Below are 27,977 nucleotides of genomic sequence, written 5' to 3'. Positions count from 1 at the left end.
GCATGTACGTGTTTAGCTCCATGGTGAAGGATGCTGGCTTCTGCAAAATACCCGCATTATCAGTGACAGAGCCAATGAAAACTGACGAATTTCAGGGACTCAGTCCATCCTTGTGTGGTTCCAGTTAGGGCTTATGGGGTCCAGCCTGTTCCTGATCTCCCCTACTTTGCATCCGCCTCTGCTCCCAGCTGCCTGACTTATGGAATTCAAGTCCCAACATACAATGCAAAGACAGAAGCCTAGCAAGCCTGCATAACCAGCTCCCACTTTGAATAACGGCAGATCTCTGTGGCAAATCCATATGCATGTAATGGCTTTGCTTCCCTGCTGGAACCTGGATGATGCTGTAGGTGTTTGTTTAACTCAATTAGAAACAGCCTGACACTTTTCCAAAGTGGCTGTTCCCACTCCCTCCTGCATCCTCATCAGACTTTGATATTTTCATCCTTTCAAATTTTACTCATTCTGATGGGTGGATATCTGCATTTTTAAATCCATCTTTTTTTGGAGGGGGAGGGTAATTAGGTTTATTTATTTTTTAATGGAGGTAGCAGAGCTTGAACACAGGACCTCATGCATGCTAAGCATGCACTCTACCACTGAGCTAGTACCCTACCCCCAATATCTGCTTTTTTTTTTTTTTTTTTTTTTAAAACAAGCTCTCCTTGGAATTCTTATGAGGGTTAAAGAATAAGAAACTGGTTTGGGGAAAGGCCTTGGCATTTGAAGGAAGCCAGTTTGACTTGGAATTAGATCTTCACCACTTACTGGCTGTCTGATATTAGTTGATGTTTTGTCTCTCTGGGCTTCAGTTTTTTCATCTAGAAAATGAATTATTAATCATTGCTAACAAGTAATGAGTGCTTACCAGCTGCCAGACACTGTTCGAAGCACTTTATGCGTATTAACTCATTGAATTCTCTCAACAAATGATGAGGTAGGTGCTATTATCATTTCCAACTTAGATGGGGAAACTGACTTACTGGGATTCAAAACCAGGCAGTCTGGCTTCCTGTTTGTTTGTTTGTTTCTTTTTATACCATCTATCATCCCTCCATTGCCAGGCAGAGTGGAGATGAAATGATAGCATGGACATGAGGATTCTGCAAAGGACAGGACAGCTGGTGCAGACTGATAATTTTACAGCAGGTCTGAATGGGAAATTGCCTTTCAGTGCTATCAAATATGTAGAATTTAATCTAAACAAACAAGTGAACAAAAAAGCCAGTTATGATCATGATCAAAGCAGCCAGAAAGGTAGGCTCTTCACAGAAGCCAGAAAAATCCAGCACTGTCCAGAGAAGAGGACACCTGTATGGCTCCCTGCCTTGAATATTTTGGTCCGTTGGCAGTTGAAGGTTTTTAGAGGAGGGTGTTGGGCTTTACCAAAGTGTCAATCCATCAGTTCCCTTCACTCGACTTTGTACTGAACAAAGAACCTTCTGGTATTGATTTCCGTTCCCAAAAGTCCGTCCTTCCTGAAAGAGATTGTGCTGACCAGTCAACCTCAGGAATCCTGTCTAATAGGGGGTTTCATTTCTCAGTGTCAATTAACAAATTGCATTTCAGGTTTAACCATCAGTCTTTTGTAAGTTTGTTTAGTATAGGTCATTCCCCCACAGCTAATCACAATTAACCTTCCAGGGAGAAGCGGAAGCACCATCAGAGTAGTATAAGAGAGCTGGTATGAAAATGCATGCTGTGAGACTGTACAGGACAGAGAGAGGACTTCTGGGGGGTAGCATCAAGGAAGACTTCCTGGAGGAGGACAACACTGGCACAGGATAGTGGTTAAAACAGGCTTTGGAGTCTGCCTATGTAGATTAAAAGCCTATCTCTTTTCCCTTATTGTCTGTATGACTTAGCCGAGTTACTTTATCTCTCTAGGCCTCAAGTTCCTCATCTTTAAAGTGGGCATGACAATGGTACCTGCTTTATGGGGTGGCTGTAAGGATGAGATGATTGTATGAAATGTATGTATATAGCTCTTAGCACAGTTCTGGGCCCACAAGCAACACTCAGAATGGCTGTCATTACTGTTGCCATTGTTAATACCCAAAATGTTGTTTTCACTGAGGAGAATTCCAGGAGAGGGAGACACAATTGAGGCCTGCTGCTTTCCCAGAGGCAATTTTGTCTCAGAAGGAGCCAGAGCTGAGTTGGTGTTTGCTTTAAGACCCAGAGGGCAGAAACCTCTTTGCAGTTCACGGCTCCTTCCTTGAGAGCGGTCACAGCCTGTCCTGCGGTTTTGCTGCCCAGGAGGAAAGTGGCCTGTACAATCTATAAGAACCCATCAGCCTTGAGAACTTCCGTGGTTTCTGAGTCACTGTCAGGCCATTTCAGCTTCCAAGCAGAAACTCCCAGGGTGGACTCACCCCCTAGGCCTTTTCTGCCCTCCTTTGTATAGGGATGGGGAGGACAGTGTGGGGTGGGAGGGAGGGCTGGTGATCCCTGGTCACATTCAGCCTCCGCACAGAGTCCTAACATCATCGTAGAGTCAGGGCACTTGCTTCATGCTTTTTTCCTAAAGGAAAAGATGCTCAGATCACCTAGCTAGGGTTCACCAGACCTGGGCCCCAACCCCAGGCTCCTGCTTCTCTGCCCAGTGTTCTGTCTACAGATCTTGATGGGACCTTCCCCAGTTTCACCATAACCTTGACTCCGGTCAACACAGGGAGGATGGGTAGAGAGGGACAGGCAAGCATGTTAGGGTAGTGCCAGGGCTTCCGTTATATCTGTGCTCTCGCAGCAAGTGGAGATCCACCCTTCTCCGGGCTAACTCCTGATACCCCCACAACCTTGCCCCTTCAGCACCATGGAAACTGTTCCAGCTTCTTCCTGCTTCTCTTTGCCTTTCCACAAAAGTGCTTTACTGGCCCCAGCTCTTTCCTGCTCTTTTCATCTTGTGGAAGCTGGACACCTGAAAAGTCCTATTGTCTTCACTCAGGGATCCTGTCTTATCCTCCTGGGTCTGTATCCTCTTTTCGTGAGAGTGCACTTGCGTGGGAGCAGGTGGTTGGCTAAGCAGGGCTGGGAGACCCAGACCCATGCTTGAATGGAAAGGCAGTGCTTCTCTCTTGTTTCAATCAGGGATGCCGTCTGAAAGGGGTACCCACCTCCATTCCTGTTACTAAGAACTGAGACCCATCCACTGAATTCCAGCCCACATTCTGCCCACCACTGGCAGGAGCCCCCTCCGAGGGGAGAGGTGGGGTCCTTGCTAACATCTGCCTAGTTGGAGCATCAGGGTGTAATAGCCCAGCCCTGCCACTTAATGCAGGTGTGATCTTGGGGAGATGCTTAATCTCCTGAGGGCTCGGTTGGCCCCGATAATGGATGCTGATAGCAACACCTATCCCCACAGGATGGTCGTGAGACTCAGAGAGAATAAGCTCAAAGCACTTAGAAGAGCGCCTGACAGGTGGTCAGGGCTCAGTGAAGATCTAGTACTATTGACATCTGTTATCCTTCTCTTCAGGGCTGGGGATGCCTCCGTGTTGACAGCATCCCCCAGCCTGGTCCTTAGCTTTGGAGACTCAGTGCACCCAAGGCACTCGGGGCAGAATCTACTCTGGAAGCAAAGTTACCAATAAATGGTTGTTTGATGAGCATGGAATTGGAGCTGAGGGGAGGGGGATGGGCAGCCGGAGGCTCACAAGGCTGAGTCTGGTGTAGGGGGTTCTGTGACACCCATTTCTATCACCAGGACTGGCCCAAGGCTCCTTGTGGCTAGTAAGGGAGCCTGGTTCTCTGCACCACAGACAGGAGGCTAATCTGGTTGTAACATCTGCTGACTCCTGCATCCACAGTGTTGAGCTGACTGGCTTGACTGGCCAGAGAAGCCCCCTCTCCTCAGTGCCTCTGGTCCTTCCAGATTCACTCTAGCATAAATAGAAAGGTCTTCTCTGACCAGGGGGGCCTCATCTTCATTCAAGGCTCTGGAGTGGCTCCCCACCCTTGTCAGATGGCTTTGAACCCACCAGGAGACACCCTGCAGGGGCCAGCTCTAAGACTCCTGCCCCTTCCTGTCCACTCCGGTTCCGGAACAGACTTCCTTCCCATGGCTCAGAGTACAGTCAACGCCCCCTGCTTAGGACAAGTCCAGTCAAGGGTTGTGGGAGGGCACCCTGGTACACAGACGTGCATTTGGGTTCTAGAGATCAGCTCTCTGGTAGGGAGGAGGGGCTTCTGGAACAGGTGACTGAGCTCAGCCATGACCCAGTGATTTTTTTCTCATATATTTCTTTTTCAGGGTAGGAGTACTTTGCCACGCTCCATGGTTTCCTCTCTCTTTTTCAGTAATTAAATAATTTTTCCTTTTTTTCTTTTTTTCTTTCTCTTTACATCTTTTTTATTGAGTTATAGTCATTTTACAATGTTGTGTCAGATTCCAGTGTAGAGCACAATTTTTCAGTTATACATGAACATACATATATTCATTGTCACATTTTTTTTCACTGTGAGCTACCACAAGATCTTGTATATATTTCCCTGTGCTATACCGTATAATCTTATCTATTCTGCATATGCCTGTCAGTATCTACAAATTTTGAACTCCCAGTCTCCCTTCCCACCCTAAATAATTTTTCTTAACAATAGCTGCTATTTATTAATTAGCTCCTATACTAATTGGGTGACTTTCTTACATCTTTAATCCACACAGCAGCCTGATTCCAGTCTTACAGAAGAGAAGACTGAAGCTGTGAGAACAGTAACTGGCCCCATAACACCAGTGTGCTTTTTTCCCTTTTCTGTTTTTCTTTTTCTTTCTTCTTTCTTCTTTTTTTTTTTTTTTTTTTGGCACTGCCTCAAGATGGTTAGTATTTCCCTTCCCCATTGGAATGCAAGAGAAAATGTTTGCATTTACCTTCTGTCTTCTGCAACAGGGTCTGGAGACCTCCTTCAGTAACCGTAGCTGGGAAAACCAAGTAGTTTGTTTTGCAGTGGGCCCAGATTTTGAGAGGACAAGACGTTCGTGTTGTGTTTTGTTCACTTGGCATAACAGACATCAAAGCCCTTTAGCAGAATGGCCCACAGTTTGTCCACATATTTAACATTTGGAAGGGGGTGGAGGGCAGGAAATTGTATGTGGACCCTGCCCAGAGAGCGGCCATGAGGGTGGGGGTGGGTCCTGGCGGGGGTTATTTGGAGGAGGCTCGAGGAGAGAAGTCAGTGCAGAGGTAGGGCTGCATTGGAAGGTGGCCCAGCTGAGGACCAGCCACGGCTTGTGGTGGAGTCGAGGGTGGGGGGTGGGGTGGGAATGACTTGGTGTAGCGCATTCCTACTTCCCTGTTTGGCAAACCATCCTTCTCTGACCTAAGTAGATAGACCCACCTCCCCACCCCTTAGTCATAAAAACACCCACAGGGTAGAGACTGGATATCCACACATGTTGATAACAGGAAGGAAAAGACCGCCCCCAGCACCAGCGCTGGGGTGAGAAGAGACCGGTGCTGTGTTCCCAGGCAATAACATCCCCATGGCTGGTATCCCCAGAACCTGGATGGGCCTTCACTTGCCAGTTGACTGGATCTCTGGCCTGCGAAGGGTTTTGAGCAAGTAAGGAGTGTCATCAAATAGGAACCATGGAAATCAACTCTTGCAGCAGAATGGTGATGGTTTGGCAGCAGGTACCGCCCGGGTGAGAGATGATCAGTGTCTGAATAGGGCAGTGGCCGAGGATGGAGAGGAGAGATATTAAGGGGTAGAATCAATAGGACCTGATTGACTGATACGGGCTGAAGCCCAAAGGCCTTCATTTAGGTGGCCACGCCAGCCACTCCCCTTGCTCCAGCTGGTTCCTGAATGTCCTTGCTCTGCCCAGGCCCCGTGCCTCTGAACGTGCTGTGCCGGCTTCTGCCTGGAAGACCTTCCCATCGCTCCAGAAATCTCGGGTTCCTTTGTCTGTCTCCCCAACTAGAGAATGAGCTCCTTGAGGGAAGGGGCTGGATCTCTTCTCTCTGAATCCCTGCACCTGGCACGAAGCCTAGAGCGCCAAGTATATCTGTTGAGCGAATCAATCAATAAAGAAAGATGCAGGGTGAAGGCGAAGGAAGGAAGTGAAGCGGGAAGGAATGAAGACGTCGGGCACGCCGTCAGATCTTATTATAATCACTCCTCTCTCTGACGTTGCACAGTAATCCTCATCGGAGGGCAGCCTGCGAGTGATCTGAATAGCACTGGCCTCTGCGAGCTGCTGGAGCTAGAACCGACTAAAACAGGAATGGTTCAAAGAACATCCTATTATTCCATCCCAATGGTTTCAGCAAGATGGTCACAGCACCAGAGGGAGTGCCTTCCGCAGACGTGGATGTGGCTGTGGTGTGGGCCGGTATGGGCTGGGGGCACTGAGTTCCGAGAGAGAGATAATGAGATACTGTGGATAGAGCCTTGACGACCTGTCCAGGTCCAGAGCTCCAGTCCTGGATGCAAAGACAGCCTGGGAGCTGGGCCTTTCTGCCGGCTCCTGCAGATTTATATTCTGAAAATCTCCCTCTCTTTGCTTTGACTTTTTGCTTCTCCTTTGCTACTTCCACACTCACTGATCCCCCCCAGGTCCTCAGGAGACCAAAATGTAAGCCAGAGCAGGGGATAGGGCTTGAATTAATTTCAGCGTCTTTGTGTCTTGCAGTAAAATAGAAAATTTTACATCTTTAAGTCCCGCTTGTCCTGGGCTGCTACATTTCCTCCCCCACACCCCCCATCAATCAATTTTTTAAGAAAAGCCTTGTTTTCTCTAACGTCCCATTAGCCAGTGTGACGTCTGCGAGTGTCAGGAGCACATACAGAATGACCTTGGGCAGGTTCCCCTCCCAAGGCTGCTTCTCTGGCTCTGTTTACATTACTTGGACACTGGAGAACCCAGGCAGTCTGGCCACTGCCCATCATACCCGCAGGGACTTCATAAACCCGTCTCATATTTCTTTTGTGACAGTTAATGTAATTAGGAAACTACAGGCCTCATTTTACAGGCGGGGCAGTCAAGGGCTTGCTTTGGGCTGTGTAACTAGTGAGTGCCTGGGTACACGACCAGAGGCACCCCTACCCCGGCGGGCCCATCTCTTGGGTGGCTAGGCTTTATTTATCGTGTTTTGGTAGAGATCTGGAAAATACTCCCTGGTTCTGGCTTTCCACTGTCTTAATCTCTTATTTCTCCCTCATTAAAAAGAATGGTGGCCTTGGAATAGCTTGAGTCCCTGGGCCCCAAGGGGAATCCAGGAGGCTGGGCGTGGGGGTCTACAGACTGCATTGAACATACAGGAAACCCTCCCCCAAATTCAGCTTTCTATGGAAGCCTCATGCTCACTTGCTCTGGGCCGGAATGGTAGCGGCACAGCTGGTTCAGCCGGCTATCTCATGCTGATCACAAGCTCCAATGGGCAATTATATATGTCTTTGATTAATAAAAAATGGAGCAATGAATGAATACTTAATCAACGAAGTCTGGCGGGTAGACTCTTTCAGAACCTGGGCTGGGGGTGAGGCAGGGAGTAATCAAAGGGGTCCTCTGGTGGGGAAAAGGCAGGGCACCACTCCAGGGGGTGGTAAGCTGGAGAGCTGCTGTTGAATGGGAAAAAAAAAAAAACAAAACCTAACCAACCAACCAACCAAAAATCCTGTACAACCTAAAAGTTGCAAGTTATGTTTCATTCGGGGACCTTACTGAGACTATAGCCTGGGAGACTGCCTCTAGTTCTGAGGAACTGTTCCAAGTGGTAAAGGAGGAGCTGAGATATCTAGGAGTTTCTGCTGAAAAAAATATATTTTACAAGAAAAGATTACTGCTAATCACAAAAACAGATATCTCAAGTTCATGATTTTAGCATTTTTTTTTTTTAAAGTGTGACAAGAAGCAAGAATCTGGGCTCACTGAAGTCCGATGGATATGCATCTGAACCACCAGCATCCTGTTTTGCTCCCTTCAGAACTCCCTTCAGGGCTCCGAGGCTGGTCAGCGGCAGGTGTCGGATTGGCAGGCAACAGTCTTTGTTTACTGAAATGGCAGGCGACATTTTTTGGTCTGCACTGTCGACTTTTGGTTCTTGGTTGTCTGATTCTGTGTTGGGATTTGCTGGCAGCACTGGGAGCTTGAGATCCGGAGAGAGGTTTGAGCTGGTGGACAAATGGGGGAAAATGTGCTCTGTGTTTACCCACGTGGTCAAGGTAGAGCACAAGGAATAGTGTGTGCATGTGTGTGTGTGTGTGTGTGTGCACGCGCGCGCGTGCGTGCCTGTCCGTCTGCATGCAGGTAAGCCATCCGCGTGTGTGCTGTGAATTTCTGATTCTTTTCCGTGGGGCTGCCTGTGCGTGGAACAAAATTCAAACTATCTTAATCTGGGGAGGAAGGAGGGGCAAAGGAGCGGGGAGGCTGAAAAAGGATCAAGAGAGGAAAACAGACGCCCCTGGGGTTCCCGAGGGTGAAAGGACGGACGATCCCAAGGCGTGGTCAAAAAGTGCGCGAGACTGTGAGCCAGAAAGAAGAAGGAAGTGATGGAGAGCGGGAGGTGGTGGACCCTTCCGGGATCGCCGGGGAAGCGCGGCGGGGACTGGGAGGGGCGGCAGGAGGCGCGAGTCCAAACCTTGAAAGGCGCCGTCCGGGGAGCGCGGCGAGGAGACCAGCCGGTAGGACTGGGGCACAGGGCTGCGGCCGGGGCCGGGGCCAGGGACGGGGGGCGGTGGGATCGCGGAGCCGAGGTGAGGGGCGCTAAGACGCAACAGAGCCCCGGGCGCCTCTGCGGGGAGGGCCGCGGACCACGTGCTGGAGGGGGAGCGGGGTGGGGTGGGGAGCGGCCTGTGGGCCCTTTCCGGGCAGGTGGTGACTAAGCAGGGGCGGCGGGGAGGTGGGTATGGGGCGTGCTGGCCCAGGGTCCCGGAGGATCGCGAGGATCGTGTTGAGGTGGGGATTTGGGGGACATTAACTAGCCCTGCGATGTGACTGACTGGCCCACGTGACCTTGGGGAGTTTACAAAAATCCTCCCGCTTTTGTTTCAAGTTGTGAGTAAACTGAAGATAAGAAAGCACTCACTTTGCAGGTTATCTGGAGGCTTTGTGAGGACGTATGTGAAGTCCCCTACCCCCGTGCCTGGTTCAGATTTGCTGCTGTTATTGTTTTAGTGAACTGTCTCCAAAATTCCTGCCTCCCCACCAGTTGCCGGTTGTGGGATGGGGAGTTTTTTATGCCCATTTCTAACAACTGGCCTCTCTCCACCTCACAAAGGACGCTTTGTCCACCTCTACCTTTCCCACAGCCCCCTGTACCAAGCCTCTGCCTTGTTTTACAGGATCCAGAGAATCGCCCATTGATGGATTTCGCTCAAGCCTAACACAGCCAGACCCAGAGAGCTACCTGAACAGAAGAGGCTGCCAAAAGGAATTTTCCAAGTGCTCAAACGCCAGGTTTTGCAGCTCCTGTGGTCAGCTCAGGAGGCCACCGGTGGGATTTGAGGATCCGCTCCACCTCGGACCATGCAGGGCAAGAACCTGCTCCTTCGTGTGGCCACCCTGCTGACCGGGCTGCTGGAATGCCTCGGCTTTGCGGGCGTCCTCTTCGGCTGGGCATCCCTGGTGTTTGTCTTCAAGACAGAACATTACTTTGAGGAGCTGTGTGAATCGCAGGCCAATCTGACAGGCAATGTCACGGAGCAGGCTGGTAAGGGAGTGGGGCCTTCTCTAGGAAGTTGGGTCTGGTTGGCAGGTGGTGGGAAGGGGTAGGAAGGACTCCAGGCCCCTGCCCACACTGCCAGCCTTTCTATGGTGAGAGGAAGGGAGTGGCAGCCTCCCCGCCTCACCCTTGGTCTAGGAGGTGCCTGGAGAGGGATGTACCAGCTCCCAAGGGGTAATTAAGGGCAGTCGTATTTTATCTCACCTAAGGGAGAACTTTCTACCAGGCAAGATGTCCAGGATGGAAGAGGCTGGCCTCGAGGGGAGCCAGGCTGGATGCTCCCCTGGCAGGAAGATTAGGGCCGATGGGAAGTTGGCCTGTCCACCCTGCGCTCTTGAGATCTGCCTTTCTCTCCTTCAGACTGCAAGGCCCAGGACGAGCGGTTCTCCCTCATCTTCACCCTGGCATCCTTCATGAACAACTTCATGACATTTCCCACCGGCTACATCTTCGACCGTTTCAAGACCACTGTGGCCCGCCTCATAGCCATGTGAGTCCCGAAAGCCTGGCCTGAGCAGGGCTGGGCAGGACAGAGCTCTGGCAGCAGCTTTGCTTGGAGGGAGACTCAGGCCAGGCAACTGGGCAGCCCTGCCCCAGCAGCTCTGTTAGAAACTGCCCAGGGTGTGGACTTTGTCTAGCCTGCCTGCTTCCCAAATCCTTGCTTCCCTTTCCTCGCCAGCTTCCTCTGTTCCACTTGGAGCTGTGGGCTGGATGACATGTTGAACTGAGCAGGAGTCCCGGTCTGCTTCCTGTGAGGGCTGGCCTGGGGCCAGGGTTATGAAACTAGCAAAATCTAGAATTGCCACTGTTCCTGGGACCCTTGTCCTCATCTCTCACCAAGACTCACACCCAAGTGACTCCGGCTGCATTGTCCTGCTTCCTACCACCCCCCGCCCCACTTCCCGTCCATCCGCAGAAGCTTAGTTGATAAGGTGTCCGGGGTATCAGGTCCTCTCCGATGAGTCAGGGAAGGTAGGGCACTTGCTCGGGCTCACACAGGGGGCCCCTGCAGCTGGCCAGATTCGGCGATAAGCAGTAGTCTGCTGGGGGCTGATAGGCCAGAGCAAGGCACCTCCCGGGAAGGAGGCACGTGAGAGATGAGTTATCAGAGGGACTGGAGGGCGGCTGGGTCCGGAGATAGCCAGAGAGCAAAGACTGCTCTTTAGGCCTTCGGTACATAATGACTATCTCAGTCTCTCATGGACCTTGGTTTCCTGTCTCCTTCTCCTCCCTGTCCTTCGTCCTTTGCTGCTTCCCTTTACTCCAGCCTTTAGTGTGTCAAGAAAAACTCAGTCTTGGGGGCAGGTGGGTACAGCTCAGTGGTAAAGCGTGTGCTTAGCATGCACAGGGTCCTGGGTTCAATCTCCAGTACCTCTATTCAAAAAAAAGAAAAAAAGAAAAAAATCTTTTAAAATGGAAAGAAAAACTCAGTCTTCCCTCCTGTGTTTCTCCTTTACTCACACGCAGAGCATTTCACTTCTGACACTTCTGGTTGCCAAATGTGTGGGAGTCTTTCCCACCCCAAGTGATAATTCTGCGACACCAGCCAGGTGTCTTACAGTTTAACTCAGTTTGACCCCCTCTACCTGGAGACAGCAGGTAGAGGCATCAGGTAGGGGCAAGCATCCGCTCCCACAGGATTAAGCGCTCAGTCCCACCAGACTGCCCCTCACTTCAGATGCCAACGGCAAGTGGTGAGGCCCCCGCTTACCCAGAACATCTCTCTGACTCGGCTACAGTTCCGAGATTCCTGTGACCTCCTCCCCCTTGGATTCAGTTATTTGCTAAAGGGCTCACAAAACTCAGGGAGACACTTGTGTTCACCAGTTTATTAAAGACTCTGATAAAGGACACAGACAAGCAGCCAGGTGAGGAGTCCATGGGGCCAGGGCAGGGAGGGTCGTGAGCCCCAGACATTCTGTCCCCGTGGAGTCAGGGCGCAGCTCCCTCCTGGTACGTGGCTGTGTTTACCAACCTGGGAGCCCTCCAGACTCCATACTGTTGGGATTTTTATGGCGGCTTCCTCATGTAGCCATGATCAGCTGCTGACTCCATTTCCAGCTCCTCTCCCCTCTCTGGAGAAGTAGGGGTTGGAGGGGAAGATGGGGATGAAAATTCCAAGCGTCTAATTACGGCTCATCTTTCCGGTGAGCAGCCGCATCCAGAGTCTCCTCATTGGAACAAAAGATGCTCTTACTGCTCTTATTACATAGGAATTTACAAGGGTTTGAGGAGCCCCGTGTCAGGGACTGGGGACAAGGACTAAATATATATTTGTTATTATAAATCAGAATATCACACTTAAGCACTACTTTTATTACCCCATGGCTCACAAGACCTCCAGACTTCTAAGAGATCCCCATAATCTTGGGATCGTGGTCCTGAAATTATTAACATTCCTAGAACTTGAAGCTTGGGTTCTAGATCAGTCCAATAATTTCTTTTTATAGAAAAGACTGCTGAGGCCCAGAGAAGAGCAGTGCCTTGCCTCAGGTCACACAGCGTCAAGGAATTAGACCTCAAGGTTATGATCTGTAGACCAGGCACTGACCCCTTTCTTCAAGGAATTGGCCAGTTGGGACTCTCAGGTTGGTGGGCCTTGGCTCCACGCACTCTGCCTCTTCAGGTTTCTCTCGTCTTGACAACGTTCTCCACCTCCCGTTCTGTGTTTCAGATTTCTCTACACCAGCGCCACGCTCACCATAGCCTTCACCTCTGCAGGTGAGTGCTGTCTGGATGGACACAAGCTCAGGGGTGCCTGGTGGATGGGGCAGGTGCAGAAGGTGATGGGCGGGACGCAGCAACCCCTACAGTTATTCAGAATCCACAGACTTTGAGCTGGAAGGAATCCTTGAGAGTAACTGCTAGCCTGTGAAGACAGTTGAGTCCAGTGAGAAATGCAAAAAATAAGGACAAAGGAGGGATTGCTTCAGAGAGAGGAATTTATTCAAAAGGTTACACCCTTCCTCTTGTACATATTAAAATGTCCTCTCTCTTTTTTTTAAACAAAAAGGTAATGTGAAATGGCAGTTGTTTTTGAAAATATCCTGGCTTAGCAGGACAAAAAAAGTGATAACTCTATTGTAGTCAAAAGTTGTCAAATTTTACTGATCTATGGATGTACGCCACTCCAAAACCTGGCGGTTCCAAACTGGTTCTTCCCCACTTTCCCTCATTGCGTAGAGGAGGAAACCAGGGTCAGAGAGAGACCCCCCTTCAAAGACTGGCCAAAGGCCACAGGGCAAATTAGTAGGAGGTGGGCCTGGGACCCCTGGCTGTGCTTTTTGCTGGCATCTCGGTTAAAGAGGCCAAGAGATGCCTTGCAGTGTTCCTCCCCAGTGTCAGATCATGCGGCTCAATGTTGGGGTTAGGAAATAAAAGTCCAGAACACTCCTGTGTGTAGTCCTGTGCTGAAGCTGGTTCTGCATTTGTGCTCAGTGAACACAGGCTGACTGAGGGTCTGCGTCCGAGCAGATCTCGTTGGGGAGCCTACACCTCAAGTCAGTTATTTAAAACCACTCTCCCCATGACACCAGCCTCTTACCTAAAAGCCGAAACATGATTTTCAAGTGGCTGAATGTGGAGGTGGTGGCTGGGCGTGTTTGACTCATGTTTGTGAATCATTGGAGCAACAATTTTCCCTCCCCTCAGAACAGAGGGCTTTTTGGCTTTGGAAAAAGATGTTGAGACCACAGAGATCCTCCTGTGAAAGGAATCTCAACAATCCTTTTGTGGGTTCGGAGAGAGGTACCTGTCATAGAGACAGAAATTGAATGGTAGAGAGAGTGAATACTAGAGTGAGCAAGTTTACAGTGCTTCTCAGGGCTTGGATCAGCCGTTCCTAGAACATGAGTTACTTTGGAGACTCTTATTAGGAAGCTCACACGCGCTGCATGAACAGACGCTGAATCACCTGGTGGAAAAGGTACTCCCTTTTTATTTCTCTTCCAGTCCTCAGACTCCACGCATGAACGCCTTGACGTGGGGCTGGTATGATTTGACACAATGGCAAGAGCGGGTTTCAGGCTTTGGATACGCTGAGGGCAACTGCGTGCAGTTACCATTTAATAACACCTTTGTCTTTTCATTGTGTTTATTTTTACAGTTACTTCCTATTCACAGCAAGCAACACAAGTGGCTTTTCATTTATACTAGTGATATGAAGTTTCCTTTAAAAATAATAGATTGCAATGGGATAAAAGTGAGTTAAAGAAAGCCATTTTGGCAAATATAGTAGGACAGGCATGGGGTTATGGCTCAAATCACAAAGGTGGGCAGAAGGCTGTGGTTTGGAAAAGACTCGTTTACGAAAGGCTTCCCGCCCTGGGCACTTAAGTTGTTTTTAGTTGTTCAGCTCTTACTCAACACTTTCTAGACCTGTTGGAGTGATTTTTTTTTTTTTTTTTTTTTTTTTATGTTGGTCTCTTCAAGGGCAGGAAGCATTCTTTATCCATCCTGCAGTTCCAACGCCAAGCATGATGCCTGGCAGAAAGGAAAATGCTCAAACTTGAATTTGTTCATTCAAGGAGAGACAGTCCACGGCCGTTTTCTCACTCAGATCTCACAGCACCCCATGAGGCAGGAAGAGCGGGGACTGTTCCCATTTATCAGATGAGATGACTGAGTCACAGATTCGGAATCCAGCCCAATGCAATGAATTAGGCTGAATCCAGGCTTCTCTCCCCCACAGTGTCAGGGATGAATAGAGGACTGCTGGTGGTCTAGTGAGTGAAGAGGGTAGTGGCATCACGTAGAGTCCTGCCTCTCTAGACATCCAGCCTGCCACAGACCAGGGATCATCTTTGATGGAGGAGAAGGTGGCTCTGGAGACCTCTGTAGGTTCCCTCTGCAGCGATGTGTGGGAGCCTTGACAAGTATCTTAAGATGAAGGATGCTGGAAGGCTGCCTGGAATTGGGGCCCTGATCCCAGGATTGTCGGGAATTCAGAGTAGCTGGGGGCCTGAGTTCGGGGCTCCATGTGTGGGTGGCCCTGTGACACCACCCCACCTCTTTGATTGTTCCAGACTCAGCCCCGCTGCTCTTCCTGGCCATGCCTATGCTCACTGTGGGAGGAATCCTGTTTCTGATCACCAACCTACAGGTGCGAACCTGCCCTAATCATAGGCACCCAGCAGGAGGTTGGGGTCGGGGGAGGGAGGGAGAAGCACTTTTCTGCCCTGGCTGCCTCTGATGGGGAGGGTGGTAGCCCCTGGGGTGGAGGATGGGTCTGGCGTGTGCTGGGTGCGCAGGAAATATTCATTTCATGAATAAATAAGTGATTCAGGCTGGTCGTGTTCTCCAGATCGGGAACCTATTTGGCAAACACCGTTCCACCATCATCACCCTCTACAATGGAGCCTTCGACTCTTCCTCGTCCGTCTTTCTTATCATTAAGGTAAAAAATAGCCATTGCCAACATGTATTGAACACTTATATGTGTATTTCAGACACTTGTGAACTTTGCACGATTTCTCTCTACCAGCCCTCCTGCAGCTAGTAAACGTGACACTTCAATTTGAACGCAGGCCTATCTGGTCCTAGAGCTTGAACTTGTAGTAATGATAAAGCTCCTTCTTTCCACTTGACTTGGATCTTTGGGCAGAGGCCAAGGGAAGGCATGATTATACTGTACTTGGCCCGGAGGGTGGAGGCTGGAAGCCTTTGGAATGAGATGTTTGCGTCTGTGAGCTTCTGGTTTGGACAAGGAGGTGACAGGTGGCTGGTGGGGACAGTAGGGGCAGACACAGAGGCCTCTCCAGCTCTCCAAAAGGCTGATGTTGGGATTGGGGCATCAGCTGTTGGCAGTGCTATTCGTGGTCCACCCAACATCCATTCCACCTTCGTAGCTAACAGTTTTATCTGGGCAGTGATGTGCTCTGCCCAGGGGGTGAATCCTGATTGTTGGGTAGAGGTGGCCATATTATGCAGTCCATGTTAATGAGATGAAGTGATGTATACTAGAAGACTTTACAGGACATTTCCTCTCCCTGATGGAAGGTAAGATCAGAGCAAAAAGAAAGCTTTCTTTCTTGGCTCCCCTTCGCACCCTTCCTCTTTTTTTTTTTTTTTAGACTTTTTTATTGGGTTATAGTCATTTTATGCACCCTTCCTCTTTGAATGTTGTGGTGAGAGGATGTGATACTGGAGTTGTGGCAGCCATACTGTGATTATGAGGCAACAAGTTGGAGGTCAAAAGTCAGCACACAAAGGATGACTGAGCAAAAGGAATGGAGGATTGTGGGTCCTTGACGCCCCAAGCTGCCCAGACTGGGACTTCCCTCTGGACTTGGTGTTAGGCTAGAAGCAGCTGACACAGCCTGTGGGCCTAGGGGAAGAGAAGAGGATCTTGGGGAATCACTACCCAGACATGAGACTTGCTAGGTTCTGTGAGCACCTTGGCTTGGAGGGTCACCCAGAGACCCTCCAAGACCCTCCAAGACCCTGGGGCACTTTCTCAAGCCTTTGTGCCCCAACACCAGAGCCACTTTCCAGGTTCTCCCTCCTTCTCCTGGATGCACCTTCCTTTATCTCTTCCCTCCTTAGAGTTGAAAGGAGAGCGAGAGAGTGCCAGAGCAAGAGCCAGAGTTCTTAGTTTAATCTGACCTTGCTGCTGCACACTCTGACCTTGAGCAGTTCATTGTGCATCTCTGGGCGTTGCTTTGACCCTCTGTAAAATGAGGAGGTTGGGCTAGAGCAATGGTTTGCAAACTCGGTACTGAGGAACACTGAGGGGTTCTCTTTGACATTACGTCACCAGGGAGGATGAGGGGGAGGGTAACTGGGCCACTCCCCCAGATGTGGTTTTTTAGGGGGGGGTTAATTAAGTTTATTTTATTTTATTATTATTATTTTAATGGAGGTACTGGGGATTGAACCCAGGACCTTGTGCATGCTAAGCTAAGCACGTGCTCTACCGCATGAGCTATGCCCCCGCCCCAGCTGGCCCTGGATGTGTTTCATGAGTTGAATTTCCGTGTAAAATTTTGTTTGAGCAAGAGGACTTTGCTGCTATTGGCGGGGGCGGGGAGCATTGTGCTTGCAGATCTCTGAGAAGCCACACAGGGAGGCTCTACAAGGCTGAGGGTGACGTGCTGCTGCTTGAGCCTTGGGGTGAGGGGGAGGCTGCGTGTCCCTAGTCAGCCTCCAGGGTAAAGGGCAAGAGCCTGTCTCAAGACTCGTTCTTAGAAACTGAGGTTCTAGCCTCTGATTCTCACACTGATTTTTTGTGTGGTAAAACATGCCTAACAAAGTTTGCCGTCTTAACCATTTTTAAGTATCTAGCTCAATGGCATTACAGTCATTCATACTGTTGTGCAGCCCTCAGCCCCATCCATCTCCAGAGCTCTTCTCAACCCTGTAAAACTGAAACGCTGCACCCGTTAAACAGTAACGCCGCATTCCCCCTGCCCCCGCCGCCCCCCACCCCCCAGCCCCTGGCAGCCACCGTTCCGCTTTCTGCTTTTGTGAAGTTGACTATTGCAGGTGCCTCATGTAAGTGGACTCAGAGTATTTATCCTTCTGTGGCTGGGTTATTTCCCTTAGCGTCCTTTACTCAAGGTCCACTGATGCTGTAGCGGTTGTTAGGTTTTTAAGACTCCCTTTTTAAGGCTGAGTGATGTTCCCTTGTATGTCTGCCACGTTTCGTTTCTCCGTTCATCCGTGGTGGACGCTTGGTTGCGTCCACCTTATAGATGTCATGAATGATGCTGCCGTGACCATAGGTGTCACCCTGACTTTTCCCCTTCTTTCTCTGCAGCTCCTTTATGAACAAGGCATCAGCCTCAAGGCCTCCTTCATCTTCATCTCTGTCTGCAGTGCCTGGCATGTTGGGCGTACTTTCCTCCTGATGCCCCGGGGGCACGTCCCCTACCCGCTGCCCCCCAACTACAGCTATGGGTAAGGACCACAAGCTGGTGATGGTGTGGCCAGAGCCCCTCATCTGACCTGGTGTCAGCAGCAGGGGGTGGGACAGATGTGGTTATCGAGGGCAGAGGAAAGCCATCCCAGGAGGGGAGGACTAGATCAGGGGTGTATCAGTTTGCCATTGCTGTCTAACAAGCCACCCCAAAGCTCAGTGGCCTGAAACATCCAAGCATTTATTATTTTCACAAGTCTGTGGGTAGCTGGCTAATTCTACTGATTGGGGACATGCTTGGATGATCTTGACAGGGCTTCTCATGGCTCTGATCATCTGGTGGGCTCACTGAGAGCTGGCTGGCAGGATGGCCTCACTCACATGGGGTTTGTCCAGTGATCATCTGGAGTGGCAGGAACATCTGGGTCACATGGCTCTTATCCTCCAGCAGGCTAGCCTGGGCTTCTCCACATGGTGGTTTCAGGCTTCCAAGAGGCTGCAGAAATGCACAGGGTTTCTTCAGGTTTAGGGTTGGAATGGGCACAGCATCACTTCTGCTGGGTTCTCTCGGCCGAAGCAGACTAGGGAACTAGTCAGAGCTGCAAAGTTCCATCGCGAAGGGTGGAGACCAGAGGAGGTGGAGAAATGAGACCATTTTTGCAGTGAGTCATCACACGCAGTAGAGGGAGGGCATTTGTCGGCTGCTAATAATTTGCCAGCCCCATGTGTCCTCTGATTTCATGTCCCTGGAATCCTCAGATCAATATCCTTAGCTCCATTTTCCAAGTGAGAAAACTGAGGCTCAGAAGAATCAAGTCTGAGCTGCGTTGCCCCAGCCAGGGAGGGGCAGGGCTGGGATTTGAACCCGAGCCTGCCCTGCTTTTCCCTTGAGTGGTTCCCAAACTCTGCTGTGTTTTAGAATGGCTAGGATTATGTGGAGATCTTTAAAAAAAAAAAAAATGGAACCTGGCTTCCATGCCCGGACATTCTGACTTAACTGGTCTGGGCTGCGATTTGGGCATTGGGATTGTGAAAAGGTGACTCCAATGTCCCGTGACACGTGGGATCCCCTGTGCGCTTTCCCCTGAGCCTGAATCTCAGTCTCTGCTCATAGACCTTGGGTTGGGCTGGCGGGGCTTCTGCTTCCACAGCCTGTGCTCTGAGGATGGCCCCAGAGAGGCAGAGGAGAGTAACACTGAGTCCCGAAGGCTGGAGCTGAAGTCGAAAGAGTTCGTTTCACCAAAGGAAGGTAAGCCCTGGTGGTTAACCCCTTGCCCCTTCCTGACCTGGCCTTTCCCCACAGCTGACCGGGTTCCTCACCTCCAGAGCTTTTCCGGGGACTCAGAATCAGGAAACATCCATAGAGAAAGGACCTGTAGGGTCTTCTCAACCTTCTCAGTTTATCAGGGATCCGGAGAGGGACCAAATTGTCCCTCTCTGTCCCTCCTCTCTCTGTTTCGGGTCTTTGGTGACAAACATCACAAACTGCTGCTGGATCAGGTAGTGACAAGAACAGGATTCTGGGAAGCTCACAAGAATCAAGGGAAAGATGAACTTGCCAGGCTCCAGGAAGAGTAGGGCCAGGATACCTCTGGGCATCCCATCTAAAATCACAGCCAGTCTGCCTCTAAGAGGACGGTCAAACTGGTCAACCTTGAGTGAGGCGCAGGACACTTAACTCCCAGTCCCGTCTGGACCCTGAAGAATAGGGCAGGGAAGATTTCCAGAACAGACTCAGGATCCTGGTCCCGAAAGAAAAGAAAGGGATGTGGATGGAGCAGCTGAAAGAATAGCGGCCCCTTCACCAGCCTTCATCTCATCTCTAACTTTCTTCTTTCTCCTTGTCTTTCTTTTCACCGTCCTTCCTGAGGAAGATCTAAAAAGTGCTAGGTGCAAGAAACTTGTCATTGAATCCAAGCTGTGAAAGATCAGATTTCAGGGGACAGAGAACACGGGGAGGGGCATGCAAGGTGGAAGGGCCTGGATGACGGAGGCAGAGGTGGGATGTGCCGGTTAGAGAGCATGCAGGTGAGCTTGGACTTCAGGCTGTCGTATTATGACCCCTACAGGCTTGCATGTCTCCTCACGTCCCCCCACGTCCCCCCAGCTTTTAAAAAAAAAAGTTTCATTTATTTATTTATAAAATAGAGGTACTGGGGATTGAACCCAGGACCCCGTGCATGCTAAGCATGCGCTCAACCATTGAGCTGTACCCTTCTCCCTGCCCACAGCTTTAATGTAGTTCATGCTCACATCCTCCTCTCCCCATCAGAGATCCCAGGACCAGGGAAGCAGCGGGAACCCCACTCTTTCTGGAGCTACGTTTTCTCTCAGCGCTTTGCCTGGCACCTGATGTGGCTGTCCGTGATACAGCTGTGGCACTACCTCTTCATCGGCACCCTCAACTCTCTGCTGACCAACTTGGCCAGTGGGGACAGGGTACTCGGTATGTGGTGGGGCTGGGAGGCAGCCCGTCTTTGCACCACAGCTGGGGACTTGGGACCTCCTGTGTCCGGGTACTAAGCCTGGGAGGGCTGTGTGCTCCAGAGGAAGGTCTGAGCAGGGCGATGGGGAGGAGGGTCAGGCAGGGCAGGGGCGGAATGGGAGAGTCCTCTCCTGTAAGGCAGCCCTGGACCACTCTTACCACCCCATCCCTCTCTTCCTCTGCAGTCAGCACCTACACGAATGCCTTTGCCATCACTCAGTTCTTTGGAGTGCTGTGTGCCCCCTGGAATGGTCTGCTCATGGACCGGCTAAAACAGAAGTACCAGGAGGAAGCAAGAATGACTGGTGAGACCTGGGCTCCAGAGGGTCAGGGAACCAAGAAGGGAGAGAGCTTTGTTTGCCTCCATGTCCATCTTCTCTTTTCTTCTTAATCCTTTTCTCCTTGCATTTGTCCATCCATTCATCCATCCATCATCCATTCATTCATCCATCCATCCATCCATCCAACCACTAGTCACTGAATGCCAATTATGTGCCAACCATAGTTCCAGATTCAATAATGGACAAGACAGGTATGTCTTCGTTCTCAAGCTGTTGTCAGTCTAGAGAGTGGAGCAGCACAAGTAGTCAGGCATTACAATCCAAGAAGTCAACCCGTAGGGAGCTGTGGAAGCACAGAGAAGGGCATATAACCTGTTCTGGGTGAGGATGGAGTAGGTGTCAGGGAAGGCTGCCTGGAGGAAGTGGCATCTCAGCTGAGACCTGAAGGATGAGTAAGAAGTGAGCAGATGAAAAGGGGGGCCCTGGGAGAATGGCCTAGGTAGGAATACAGTAGAGTCAAGGTGGGGAAGGGGAGGGTGAAACACGAAGGAATCTGAGGAATCCCAGAAAGGGATTCGGGCTGGCCAGGGCACAGAGGCATGGTAGGGAGGGGTCTGGAGAGACAGACTTAAGACTGGGCAGGCAGTGCCCCGCCAAGGAGGTAGACATGGTCCCTGGACAAGAATGGAGGAACAGGGGTGCGGAGGTATTTGAACCTGCAAGGCTTGGGGTGGGGAGGGGTAAAAGAGAGTATGTTTCTCCTGACCCCCATCATTTCATCTCTACCCCTCCCCACTCCCCTGAGCTGCTTTTCCTACCCCTGCTGGAGTATTTTGAAACAAATCCCCGACATCAGATCATTTCATCTGTAAATACGTCAGTTTGTAGCTCCAACAAATAAGACCTCTTTTATATAAACATCACCATAATATCATTATCACACCTAAAACAAGCGCAATAATTTCTTACTGTCATCTGATAACGTAGTCCTGATCAAATTCCCCTAAATGTCTCAACTATGCCTTTTTATGGTTGGTTTGTTCAAATTGGGATCCATACAGGGTCCAAATGATGTGCCTTTTATATCTTTTTAAGTTGTTTATTTGTGGAAGAAACTGGGTTATTTGTCCTGTCAGATTTCCCACATTTTGGATTTGGCGTCCTTTTCACGTCCTTATTTAAAAATGTCTCTTTGATGGGGTCTTTTCAGGAAACACGCAGATTGGGAGTCTCCGGGAGACTCTAATATGTTTTGGCAGGAATAATTCAGATGTGGAGCTGTGGGCTTCCTGTGAGCTCTCATCAGCAGGCCCCGGTATTGGTTGTTTTGTTCCTATCATGTTAAGATTGATCAGTGGGCTCAGATGTCCGTCTGATCTGCCCACGATAAAGTTTCCCATCAATGGCATGGCTAATGATTTTAACAGCTATCGATAATCAGTGCCTAGACCCATTATTTTATTAGGGTTGCAGAACAGCGATTTTCTATTTCTGTCTTTCCTTTTTCTTCCCATGGCTAGAATTCCTCTAGAAAGAAAAACTTGCCTTTATTAACTATTTTGTTTACCCTGAAATAAGTGCATGGTTTATCCTGTTTACTAGTTTTGGAAAAATGACTTGGTGCCTTAGCAACTTCCAGGGGTAACTGCTCATAGTACCTCTTTTATTTGTTTATTTTTTGAAGATTATCAAATTATTTGTATTTTTATTTATTTATTTTTACTGAAGTACAGTCAATTACAATGTGTCAATCTCTGGTGTACAGCACAATGTCCCAATCTCTGGTGTACAGCACAATGTCCCAGTCATGCATATACATACATATATTCATTTTCATATTTTTTTCCATTAAAGGTTATTACAAGCTATTGAACATAGTTCCCTGTGCTATACAAAAAACTTTAAAAAAAATCTATTTTTATATATAGTGGCCAACATTTGTAAATCTCAAACTCCCAAATTTATCCTCTCCCCACCCCTTTTTCCCTGGTAAAGTTTCTCTTTTAAAAATCTCATTTTAAACATATTGGATATATTTCAATCTATTTTTTTTAAGGTTTTTTTTTTTTTTGGGAGGGTGGAGAGGTAATTAGATTTAATTACTTATTGTAATGGAGGTACTGGGGATTGAACCCAGGGCCTCATTCGTGCTAAGCATGTGCTCTGTCTCTTGGGCTATACCCTCCCGCTCCGTCTATTTCTGTCATGATTCTTCTTGATGCTTGGACCACTGGGAACTTTACCAACTCAGTATCTGTGTCCTTTACAAATAATCCCGTTAGTTTTAGAGAGTGTCTTTATTTTCTAGCACAATGAGATGTTCGGGTCCATTTCACTGGGGTTGCCTGGCTCAGACCTGAAACCAGCCATTTCTCCCAATCGTCCTGGGCCCCTTAAAATGAGAAATAGTTTTTAAAGACTGCAATCTGGTTGCTAGGGTTTCTAATTCTCCTGGGTTGTCATTGCTTTGAGGCCTTAGGTAGAGGTAAGGTATACATAATGTTTTGGATGAAAAGCTACGTCATGAATAACTAATACTGATATTTTAATTCAAATTTTACTTCCTTGATCTTTACATTTGTGTCTCTTTTCCTCTGAAAATCATAGTCCCTAAAATACTATATATATATATATATATACTGTGTTAACTTATATACTATATATGTGCATATACTACATACATGTATATAGCATTTTTTAAATACATTTTATGCATAATTACTGTTTTAGCAACATCAGTCCTGTTAGTAACAGGATGATTGCTGCGTGCTGTTACTCCCTCCCTCCTTTCTTTCCTTCCTTTCATTCTCATCCTCTAAGAGCTGGCTGTCAAATTACTATATTTTAAGAGCCATCAACCTGATATAAAGTTATGTTCATTGGTTTCATCTTGTTTGATTTTTTTTTTTTTTGGAATTGCTTGCTTGTTTTCTTCCTATTATTTAAATTCAGCTTTATTTTAAAACCATTTACGTATCAAACATGTACATTTTTCCCAAGCCAAAACTGTAAAATGAGATAGAGTCAAAGAAATGTAGTTTCCTTCTCTGTTCCCTGTCCTCCGTGCCTTCCCTCTTTCTCTAGGTCGTTTTAAAATTTTTTATTGTTTTTAATTTGTAAATGTTTAAAATTGAAGTATAGTTGATGTTCAATGTTACGTTAGTTGCTGGTGTACAGCACAGTGATTCAGTCATACGCATACATATATACGTATTCTTTTTCTTTTTAAAAAACTTTGTATTGAAGTGTAGTTGATTTACAATGTTAGCTTCAGGTATACAGCAAAGTGATTCAGTTATACATACACATACATATATTTTTAATTTTCAGATTCTTTGCCATTATGTTATTACAAGAAATTGAATATAGTTCCCTGTGCTACACTGTAGGACCTTGTTTATCTATTTTACATATTGGAGTTTGTAGCTGTGAATTCCAAACTCCTCCACTTATCCCTCCCCACCCCTGACCCTTTCCCCTCTGGTAGCCATAAGTTTGTTTTCTGTGTCTGTGAGTCTTTTTCTATTTTGTAAATAGGTTCATTTGTATGTGGTTATTTTTATTTTTTCCTTAAAGACAGACTCACTCTGTCTCTCATTCCTCTTTCTTAGATACAAGGCAGTGCACACTCTGTCCTGCAGTTTTCTTTCTGTGTAACTCTCTGTCCTGAGTTTGCCCTGCAGCCGAACCCACTCCTCATGCCTTTAGCCACTGCCTGGTTCTCTGATCCGTGGCTGCAGCGTACTTGACGCCTCGTTCCCCTGCTGGTGGTGACTTGGATTGTTTCCCATCTTTTCCTCTTACCCATGGTGCTGCCCGGAATATCTGGCTTTGGGTCGAGGGGGGCTCCCTGTCCTGAGACCATTGTGATTATCTGTGAGCGGGTGACGTGATGGTGGCCTGAGATTAGGCTGGAGAGGAGTGGATACGTTTCAACAATATTTAGTAGGTGAAGTATCTGTGTTTGTTGGTGGACTGGAGGTGGGCAAGTGCCATGAGAGGGCTCAGGATGACCTCCCCGCAGGCCTAAAGGCAGCCTCTCCTCTCCCTTTGGACAGGTTCCTCGGCCTCGGCGGCAGCCCTGCGCTCGGCAGTGCCTTCGCTGGCCCTGACATCTCTGCTGTGCCTGGGCTTCGCCATCTGTGCCTCAGTCCCCGTCCTCCCCCTCCAGTACGCCACCTTCGCCCTGCAAGTGATCAGCCGCTCCTTCCTCTACGGGGGCAACGCTGCCTTCCTCACCCTCGCGTAAGTGGGCGTGGTGTGCCTTAGGTGATTGGGGCACCCTTGGGACAAAAGGAGGTGTGCTGGAGGCCAAGAAGTCAGAGTGATGGGGACCAGAGGTGGCACACGGGGTCTGGGAGCCCGTGAGAGGAGGCGGAGGCGAGTCGGAGGGATAGAGAGAGCCTTCAGGTCCCTGAGCTCCCCTGTCTGCTCCCCTCTGCCCCTGTTATCTACCCAGTGAACTCCTATTCACCCTGCGACGTCCATTTCCGTTTCAGCTCTCCCAGGGACGAGTAGAAAGAAAGCATCTTTCTTTCTTTGTGCCCTTGGCACTCTGTTCTTGCTCCCTCTGACAGTGCACGCATCATCTGGTGTGTCACGATCTGTTCATGTGTCTTTTCCTTGAGACCTTCTGGGGCACAGCCTGTGTCTGGGCCCATGCTGTCTTCCCAGGATTGAGCACAGTGCTCTGTGTGCTCTGTGGTTTGAGAGTCTAAGCAGAGGTGAAGGGGGAGGGCTGTGTGCATATGGGTGGGGGAAGGTGGGTTTAGACCAGGGGACTCGGGAGCAAGGGGCTGACCCACGCCCACCAAAGCCAAGCCCCTACATGGAGGGAGGGTCCCCAGAGCTCACTGGAGCCTAGTTTGTCCTCTCTGCCCCCCAGGTTCCCTTCGGAGCATTTTGGGAAGCTTTTTGGGCTAGTGATGGCCTTGTCGGCCATCGTGTCTCTGCTCCAGTTCCCCATCTTCACCCTCATCAAAGGTCCCCTCCAGAATGACCCGTTCTACGTGAGTACTGTTGGGGGTGGGGTGGGGAGTGACCCTGGCCTAGACCAGCAAGGATGTCCAGATTGGGGAAACTCTGTCGGTCCCAGTAGAGGCTCCCCCAAATCTGGCTGGGGTGGCCTGGGGGTGGTCCCTGCAGGAACATTTTTGCACATGGGCACATCCTTGGTTTTGCTTTTCAAACTGGGGCCAGTGGGAGATGCTGCCTTGTGCTGGAGTTTCCTGAAGCCAAAGGGTGAACCTGGCACAGCATCCCGGAGAGTCCGTGTATTTCAGAGATTTGAGAAGATATTTTTTCTGTGTGTGGAAACAAGTAGACATATTCTGGGGGAGAATGCAAAATTCCCACACCATTTCAAATGAAAATCTTGAAAGATATTTCCTTCTTGTGAGCAGGGCCGACCTTGGCCTTGGTCTTAGGGCTATATTAGCATTCACTGGTCTCCACGGTTGATCCAGGGGTGGGGAGATCTGTACCCTCAGCCCTGTGTCCCCACACGAGGAGGGATGCTCGCAGGTCCAGCCCAGGGAGGTGGGCTCGGCTTGTCAGCTGTTTGCAGATTGAAGAGACTGAGGCACAAAGATTTGGGTTACATGACTTCGGAAGTCAGAAGCCCACAGTGAAGGAGCAGAAGTCTTTTGACTTTGCATTCAGTGTTCTGACCACCACACAGTCCTATTGGCCTCATTTTAAAAAGATCAGCAAAGTGTAGGACAGGAGTTTAAATCAGTCATTGGGAAAAAAAATAAATAAATAAAAGGACTGGACTTAAAAATCGAGAATTACTTGATTGTGATATCAGATGATCCTGACTTAAGATTCACAAGATATATGCTCTAGCTGATACCTCCACCAACTTCCCATGTGACCTGAGAAGGTCACTGAATGCTTTCTATGCCTCTATTTCTCCATCTGTGAAATGGGCATATATTTCCTCGGACCCTGCTCCACAGGGCAGATAAAAAATAATCGCAAGTCCCTCCCAGAGGGCCCCTTTGGGTCTGAGTGAAAGTAAAAGATAAACCAAGCAGAATCCTGGTCCCTCCATTGGTGGTGTGTGCTTCTAGGTGAACTTGGACTTCGCCCCATGCCTTCCTCTCCCTCCAGGTGAATGTGTTGCTGGTGCTTGTCACTCTTCTGACGTTCGTCCACCCCTTCCTGGTGTACCGGGAGTGCAGGCGGAAGGAAAGCTCCCCCGAGGTCGCCTAGTTCAGAAGCCCCCACTTTTCAGCCCCGAGGATGTGTCATGTTTCTCCACCTTTGAGGACCCGAAGCCCAGAAAGACTTTGTCCACCCAGGCTACTTGTGTTAAGTAGCCATTCTTTTTTTTAAAAGCAAAAAAAAGGACATATTTAACTGTTCGCCAAGACTCCTTATCAGCAAGTCAAGAAGCGAAGGCACGAAGAAGTTCTCAGTATCAGAGTAGGAAGCATGTGGCCTGGGCAGTTGCAGGGTGATGTGTTGAGGGGGAGGCCTGTCACCTACTTCTCCAGGCCTCCTTGTCCCTGAAGCCCGTGCGTGCAGTGGGCCCTGTGCTGCTGGATAAATCTCCAGAGGAAGAGAGATGTCACGGCCTCAGCCTTACCACCCAGCCTTCAGAAGTGGTACCCGGCGCTCCCTCAGAGGCTCCACTGTGGTTGGAGGATGGCCGTGCTCCTGGGGAGGAGGGGCAGGCAGGATGGGGCCGGGAGCCCGGGCCTGAGTCCCAGCTCTGCCACTGATGCTGGGTGACCTTGCGCTGACCCTTCTTGCTGAGCGTCAGCTTTGCCGTCTGTGAAAGGGGAGGGCTTTGGAGTTGGAGGCTCTTTCTGCAGTTCCTGTTCTAGAAGGTTTTAAGAACAGTGACAAAGAGTCTGGCCACCCGAGGGCCTTGGGAACCAAGCTGGCCTGCTTGCCCAAAGGATTTCTGATGAAGCCTTTAGGGGTGTTTCCCTCCTCAAGGAGAGGGAATGACTTTATTTACTTGGGTGTTATACAAAAATGTCCTCTGGGGAATAATTGTATAATATATTGATCATATATTAAATAATTTTATTAAAAAGATAAAGCCTTTCTGCGTAAGGCAACTGTTGCTCTGCCTCTCCATGCTTCAAGGCTGTTGTGTGCCTGCCTGTGTGTTCGTGCTCCTGTCCCAGCCAGGGGGAGTGGACGCAGGGTGGGGGTGGAGGAATCTGGCTGCAGCATCCTGGGGGGTGGGGTGGGAGCCCCAAGACTGGGATCCTGCCACCTGGTCCTGGGATGTGGGCTGTAGAACCCCCAGGAGCCCCTCCCTTTCCCTCCTCTCCCTCTTTCCCTCTGCCCCACCCCCACGGCAATACTCTGCCCCCTCCACTGGAGGCACTGGATGGAATCAGAAGATCTGCTGTGGGTCTCAGTTCTGCCTTTCAGCAGCCGGGCAAGTCCCTTCATCATTCTGAATCATACCTTCCTCACCTGCAAAGTGCAGTGGATCATTTCCACCTGTGAGGGCGATTGTGAGCTTTTGAAACAATTTCTACTGCCTGGCGATTGGTGGGAGCACTTGAGCTGGTGGGAGCACTTGAGTGTGTAGATCCTTTGTTTACTCGTGACCAGAAAGGAGCCAGGTAGTGGGGCGGGAGCTGGAAGGACAGAAGGTGAGAGATCAGGTGGCCAAGATGGGAGAATCTCGAACATACCAGGGGTTTTATTCCTCTTGCCAAGGAGAG

The 27,977-nt window shown here is 49.5% G+C and overlaps 1 protein-coding gene across 2 annotated transcripts; it reads left to right on the top strand.

Annotated features, from left to right (window-relative positions):
* The first annotated feature begins 8,230 nt into the window (after positions 1 to 8,230).
* Positions 8,231 to 27,337, top strand: SLC43A3 (solute carrier family 43 member 3). 2 transcript variants are annotated; one of them, XM_014553512.2, is made up of 13 exons: positions 8,231 to 8,248; positions 9,283 to 9,650; positions 10,023 to 10,152; positions 12,337 to 12,383; positions 14,687 to 14,763; positions 14,965 to 15,057; positions 17,419 to 17,558; positions 18,669 to 18,766; positions 19,790 to 19,963; positions 20,188 to 20,307; positions 24,342 to 24,528; positions 25,169 to 25,292; positions 26,398 to 27,337. In XM_014553512.2, exons 2-13 carry the CDS (start codon positions 9,467 to 9,469, stop codon positions 26,497 to 26,499), a joined length of 1,476 nt encoding a protein of 491 aa, XP_014408998.1. In that variant the 5' UTR covers positions 8,231 to 8,248; positions 9,283 to 9,466; the 3' UTR covers positions 26,500 to 27,337. The 2 variants fall into 2 exon arrangements, with proteins under 2 accessions (XP_014408998.1, XP_032344590.1); XM_032488699.1 differs by lacking the exon at positions 8,231 to 8,248 and adding an exon at positions 8,372 to 8,622.
* Positions 27,338 to 27,977: the final 640 nt, after the last annotated feature.

The sequence above is a fragment of the Camelus ferus genome, chromosome 10 (genome assembly GCF_009834535.1).
Source record: "Camelus ferus isolate YT-003-E chromosome 10, BCGSAC_Cfer_1.0, whole genome shotgun sequence".
NCBI classification, from domain to species: Eukaryota; Metazoa; Chordata; class Mammalia; order Artiodactyla; family Camelidae; genus Camelus; species Camelus ferus.
The sequence above is the reverse complement of the archived record's forward strand: the minus strand, read 5'-3'. Positions and strand labels throughout refer to the sequence as shown.